The 5,520-nt window shown below is 31.0% G+C and overlaps 3 protein-coding genes across 8 annotated transcripts in view; 1 reads left to right on the top strand and 2 right to left on the bottom strand.

The window, feature by feature from the left end:
- Positions 1 to 717, top strand: part of LOC108689566 (carnitine O-acetyltransferase) — a 7,621-nt gene extending 6,904 nt beyond the window's left edge. For 5 of the 6 annotated variants that reach the window (XM_018196393.1, XM_018196396.1, XM_018196395.1 and 2 more), the window contains exons 12-13: positions 71 to 208; positions 320 to 717. In XM_018196393.1, the coding sequence (XP_018051882.1) occupies positions 71 to 208; positions 320 to 517 (336 nt within the window). In that variant the 3' untranslated portion in view covers positions 518 to 717. The remainder of the gene's footprint in view (positions 1 to 70; positions 209 to 319) is intronic. The other variant, XM_018196394.1, reaches the window with a different exon arrangement.
- A 154-nt stretch (positions 718 to 871) lies between these two features.
- Positions 872 to 3,229, bottom strand: LOC108689434 (GDP-fucose protein O-fucosyltransferase 1). The gene is made up of 7 exons (XM_018196192.1): positions 3,149 to 3,229; positions 2,692 to 2,846; positions 2,501 to 2,616; positions 1,899 to 2,022; positions 1,442 to 1,815; positions 1,114 to 1,350; positions 872 to 1,057 (listed from the first exon to the last, which is right to left on the bottom strand). Exons 2-7 carry the CDS (start codon positions 2,798 to 2,800, stop codon positions 872 to 874), a joined length of 1,146 nt encoding a protein of 381 aa, XP_018051681.1. The 5' UTR covers positions 2,801 to 2,846; positions 3,149 to 3,229.
- A 356-nt stretch (positions 3,230 to 3,585) lies between these two features.
- LOC108689412 (serine/threonine-protein phosphatase 2A activator) overlaps positions 3,586 to 5,520 on the bottom strand; it is a 2,510-nt gene continuing 575 nt past the window's right edge. Inside the window, exons 3-9 of the mRNA XM_018196164.1 lie at positions 5,459 to 5,520; positions 4,823 to 5,026; positions 4,514 to 4,731; positions 4,301 to 4,425; positions 4,089 to 4,189; positions 3,881 to 3,988; positions 3,586 to 3,818 (exon numbers count right to left, since the gene is read on the bottom strand). The exon at positions 5,459 to 5,520 is cut by the window's right edge and continues 1 nt beyond it. Of these exons, the coding sequence (XP_018051653.1) occupies positions 3,660 to 3,818; positions 3,881 to 3,988; positions 4,089 to 4,189; positions 4,301 to 4,425; positions 4,514 to 4,731; positions 4,823 to 5,026; positions 5,459 to 5,520 (977 nt within the window). The 3' untranslated portion in view covers positions 3,586 to 3,659. The remainder of the gene's footprint in view (positions 3,819 to 3,880; positions 3,989 to 4,088; positions 4,190 to 4,300; positions 4,426 to 4,513; positions 4,732 to 4,822; positions 5,027 to 5,458) is intronic.

Below are 5,520 nucleotides of genomic sequence, written 5' to 3'. Positions count from 1 at the left end.
TGATATATATATATACATATATATCATAATCCAATACGTAAATTTTCGAATTAACATTTTTTTTGCGTAGGCTGCGACAGGTCAAAGCGTCGATCGGCATTTATTTGGCTTAAAAATGATAGCGAAAAGCGAAGGAACGGAGCTCCCAGAATTGTATAAAGACGTTGGGTACACCAGAAGTACATATTTCAATTTAACATCAAGTCAGGTAATACAAAGTTGGCTTTAAAAAAAATTTTTTGGCAAAACAGTAAAGTGACAATATTTTAACAAAAGATAAGCGTATTTCTACTAATCAATATACTTTCGTAATTTAAAGGTGCCATATAAATCAGCGTCTTTTATGTGCTATGGACCGGTTGTACCCGATGGTTATGGTTGCTGCTATAATCCGCGACCGAAGGATATTCTATTTGCCTGTTCGTCATTTAAATCGTGCAACGAGACTAATACGAGAGATTTCGCTTGTGTTTTACAGCAGACATTGTGTGATATGCGAGACATAGGAAGTGAATAAAATTGTAAGTTCGCAATTTTTGTGCGACGGAAAAAAAAGTTTGATATTTTTATATCATATACGATAGCAAAAAAAGAAATGCTAGCGTCAAACGAATTTGCTTCGACATAAACTTTTTTTATTACGAAATATATACTGAAGATCGAAAACATTTTATATAGTATACTTGATCTATGTATAGTATACTTGATCTCTGTAGATGCCACAATTGTACAATTGTATTTTAGCATAATAAACATACATATAATGTTAATCTCATCATGAAAATACTTAATACAATAATATATAAATATAAAAATTATCAAAAAACTGATGATTGCGCACTTGGCAAATATCACGTTACAAAATATAATATCACAGTTCTATTCTGGTTTTGGGAGGGTAACCCCAGAAAAATGTAGGATATCCTCTGACCTCTCTTTCTCTGGCCACAAAAGCGGTGAAAGAAGAAATGCAATTTCCTATGAAGTAATTGGATCTTCCGAGAATGGCCAGATCCAAATGCGAGGATACTGGTGGTCTTTGTCGGAACACAGATATCTATGTAGAAATGATAACATTAATTGATGACACGATATAGTAATAAACGAACTTACCTCCATTCGCGACAAAGCTTCTCCAAGTCTATCCAACATGTAATCATTGTCAGACGCTACAAACACAGATTTGATATCTTTGCCGTTGCGAATAACACGCTTCAGCTGAATTATTATTACATCAAACGATGGTAAGCACATCGAGAGGGTTGCTTTGCCACGTTCGTTTTGATAACCGAGACACTGAGGAGCAGCAAAAAGATCCGGCGCAGATGGTATATGTTCACAGGCGCGTTCCTGAAAAGCGAATGTAATAAATAGGAAATCAGTATTCTCCATAGGATATTATATTCTCTGTATAAAAATATGAATACCAAATGCCACATACCCAATCGATCCCATTTCGCAAATGTATGCCAACAAACGCGCCCCTCGGCAATGTTTTCTTTATAAACGCCTTCGCTTTATTCAAGATATCGTTATTCCAATTGAGACATTTCTGCAGAGGCTTGTTCACAGGTTGGACTGGGAAACTGGCGGGTGCACCCGTGAATGCCAATACTGGCCAAGTTTCAGCTGGATAATACTGATTCCACTGTTGTTTCGTCTGGGTATAATATACGTCATGATAATGGAGTGGTTTGTAAAATTCTGATTTAACGAAATCTATATTATATGTGTCCCAGAAGGGACCAAATGGATTCCCTTGTTTCGCATTGCAAGATGTTCCGTTGCTACCTACACGAGCTTCATAACAAAAAGCTGGGAAAGAATGAAGAATTAATATTTTTTTCAAAAGAATTACCATTAGAATATCTTGCTTCTTCAAAAGAATTAGAACTTACATGTTCTTTTTTCAGATGGCCATATCTTCGGCGCAATATCTTTCATAAAATCTTCCATTAATATTGCTTTGTGGCAACTTTGTACTTGAGAAATATTGAAATAAGTATTGAATGGTACTTGCACCTAGAATAAAATTAGATATTAGATATTGTTATAAAATTTACAAATGTTACACACACACACACACATACACACACACACACACACACACACACCCTCCTTCTTAGTAAAAATTTTTCTCAGAATTTTTCATTATATATAATTTTTATATATAATTTTTCAGAATTTATATATAATTTTATACTTTCTCACATTTTTTATACGAATTGGAACATCTCTCTAATTTATATCTTTTCTCAGATTTTTTGTAAGAATAATTTCTGATGAATGATCAATTCTGATGTTACAAAATCTAAAAAATTAAAAAATATTTTTTTTAAATTATGGAATGAGAAAAATCTCAGAATATTTCAGAATTCACATGTATAAAAAATTCTGACAGAAGATGTAAACTTTCCGAATATTTCTGAGTATTTCTGAAAAATGTTCCAATTCGTAAAATTATAAGAAAAATTTTCACCACGGTAAGTCTTGTGCTTACAGATCTTGTCTCTCCAGTGCGATATTCAACCCATGGCGGTAATACTAGAGTACGATTCAAAGCCTGGGCGAATCCGAGGACTCCTAGAAAATGATCTGCCTGGTTACCAAAGCGGCCTGGAATGAGGATCATAAAGATTATTATTGATGTGTTTGATGATATCATAGTTATAATAAAAATCAAGATTTTACCCATGCAGGGACAGTAAACAATGTAGCCATTTGCATCAATCTCAACATCCTGGCAAAGTGTGGTGTAAAAGTTTATCAAAAATAACATAAAAATTGATATCCTAATCATGGCAAATTATGTGTATCTTTCACGAATTTCTCCGATATTTGTCACTCTATAACAATAGCATTAATATCTTTGTAAATTCGGATTTTTGAAGTTACTTCCACTAGTTAATAGGATTTTATGTTTTCAACCAGTTCAACCTTTCCTTAGACAGATGGATAGACAGGATATAGGACCAACTGAACTTTTTGGTTTGTTTTCAATTTATGATACTGTGACCCACTTTAGTGGATCAGAAATTTATTTTTAAAAAATTATTTAAACTTTTTGTTTTTTAAAATTTATTTTTAAAAAAACCTTTTCTTAAAATTATATGATGCTACTTTAAGTTCTTGTAATATGTACACAAACCTTTTCGTATAAGATGTTTAAGGTTAAGTATACAATGAATAGCAATACTATTTTTCTGGTTCCCATGGAGACGAACATCGGTCAGAAGCATGCATGAAGTACTTCGTACTTCATCGAAATAGTAAGCATCTCATAAGCTAAGAATATTAGCACGATTTTATAAAAATCGATATTTATAATAAAATATGTCGTTTTTCATAGGATTTCTGTGAGATGTAAATCTATTTTTATTCAGAAAATCAATTACAGAATCATAAATAATGTATAATTTTGCATATGTTATGCCATTTAAACAAATTTGCATTATGTTATTTATTTTTTTACATTTCTCAACAATAAAAATACTGTTTTGTAATAAATATAATATAAATCTCTAACAAGCTAGAAAAATGTATCTAAAATGAAAATATCATAAAATGAAAGGAGTGAAAAGGGTAAAATATTTTATAATAAATACTTGGAAGTGTGATAAGTAGTTCAAGAGTAACAATATTTATTACGAATGTAATTTTCATTGTGGCACCGCAGGTGGCGGTGGCTCATTATCATCAACAGGAGTTCTTTTATAATTTGGAGTAATGGTCGGTTTAGAGCATTTTGGGACCATTGGTATCAATGGTAGCAGAGAACCAAAGAAAACATGTTGGATAACAGGAAACTTCGCCAATACCTAGCAAATAGATACGATACAGTAAACAATTCTTTTTTCTAACTTCCATCGCCTATAATTACCTCAGCCTGATACATTTTTATAAGACCACTGTTCACTTTCGACCATGAGGACACTGCACTAACATTCCATAACTGATTTGAGTGCTCGGCAAAAGGTCCTATTTTCACCTAATAAAACACAATTATCAAAATGTAAGTTCCTTACTCTTAAGTAAGTTAAATCACACTAAAAAACCTAATAAATCTTTATATGAATATCTTTATGTACTTTTGAGATAAATTCAATGCAGCCAAGAAACATGTATTTTTTACTGTAAGATTCCACGATAGCTTGATCTACAAAATGACGTGGTTCTATCCGAGGATGTCCTAAAATATTAAATTATATAATTTTAGAAGCAGAAGCTTCTAAATCACTGTATTATATTATCACTAAAAAATATATACAAAAATATGAAAAATATATAGAAAAATTAATACCAATGAGTTGAGCACTTCCCCATATAAAGGGTACAAATTGATAATCATCCAAGCTCCAAACACCATGACTACCCGCTGGCTCCATACGGTATATTAGCTGAAGCCTACGCACCAATTCCAGATACCTACGCAGAGAAAAATGGGATTTAAATAACTAAATAATTTGGGAAGATAATAAGAGATCATGTAATATAAATCAAATTAAAGCCTTACCTATTAAACACTTTTACTACAACAGCAATCTTATCATTTTCTTCAAATGCACCTATTTTGAACATACAACAAAGGAACATAAGGAAAGCCATTTCATGGCCTGTTCCATAGTCGATGCGAGTTGGATTCCCAAAACTTTCATATAAATACTGCACTATCTCTGGGATCGCACGATGTAGATCTTCTGGTAATACTTGCTTCAATTCCTGTGCAGCATTCTGTAACAAAAGTAATCATAAATTAAATATCTTACAATTTTTCAATAACTTAAGATAATTTACATTCTTAAATATAACGCTAATAACATACGTGCTGTAGTCTCTCATGCCATATACGAAATGACTTGTTGCCAAATCGCTGAGGTTGTTCGGTAGGTGGAATTTCTGTTATCCATTCATCAAATTTATTCAACATCTGTACAACATTGTTTATTACAGGTGACTGTGGACATTGTGCATCCAAAGCAATCCCTTGAACAGCACTGTTTAATGTCAAAATAAATCCTAGGTATTCCTACAAGTATATTTTATAAAAATACATTTAAATAATATTATCTTTTATTTATACAAATATATACATACTAAACATATGTCACAAAAGCATAAAATTTAATATATAAGTTAATAGTATAATAGTATAATAGTTAATATGTAAGTACATTTACTAAAATATATATTTTTGTTGTAACAAATAATTTATAATATATTATGATTGTGTTGTAGCAAATGTATGCATTATTTAGTGAATTAATAATTTACTAGAAATATTAGATATTTATATATTTAATTGATGCTTTTGTTAAAATTTTATAAAAATTTATACATTGATTAGTAAATATACAATAATTTTATGTTTTTAGTGTGACACATATGGAATATATTTTCATGTAATTATATACTAATTAAAATAAAGTTCCAATGAAAAATAAATTGTAAAAATTCTTACATAGTAAGCTTCTGATCTTTGCCAAAGCACTAGATCGTCTGGTGTTTTAACACACTTTTTTG

This window comes from Atta colombica, unplaced genomic scaffold (genome assembly GCF_001594045.1).
Source record: "Atta colombica isolate Treedump-2 unplaced genomic scaffold, Acol1.0 scaffold27, whole genome shotgun sequence".
NCBI lineage: Eukaryota > Metazoa > Arthropoda > Insecta > Hymenoptera > Formicidae > Atta > Atta colombica.
The sequence above is the reverse complement of the archived record's forward strand: the minus strand, read 5'-3'. Positions and strand labels throughout refer to the sequence as shown.

What these genes read in the sequence shown, in the direction of transcription:
- LOC108689434 (XM_018196192.1), bottom strand. Translation starts at nt 2,800, where the DNA reads ATGATTAGGATATCAATTTTTATGTTATTTTTGATAAACTTTTACACC. An exon ending in TGTTTACTGTCCCTGCATGG is followed by an intron (nt 2,617 to 2,691) that starts GTAAAATCTTGA and finishes TCCTCATTCCAG; the next exon opens with GCCGCTTTGGTAACCAGGCA. An exon ending in TGCGAAATGGGATCGATTGG is followed by an intron (nt 1,351 to 1,441) that starts GTATGTGGCATT and finishes TTCGCTTTTCAG; the next exon opens with GAACGCGCCTGTGAACATAT.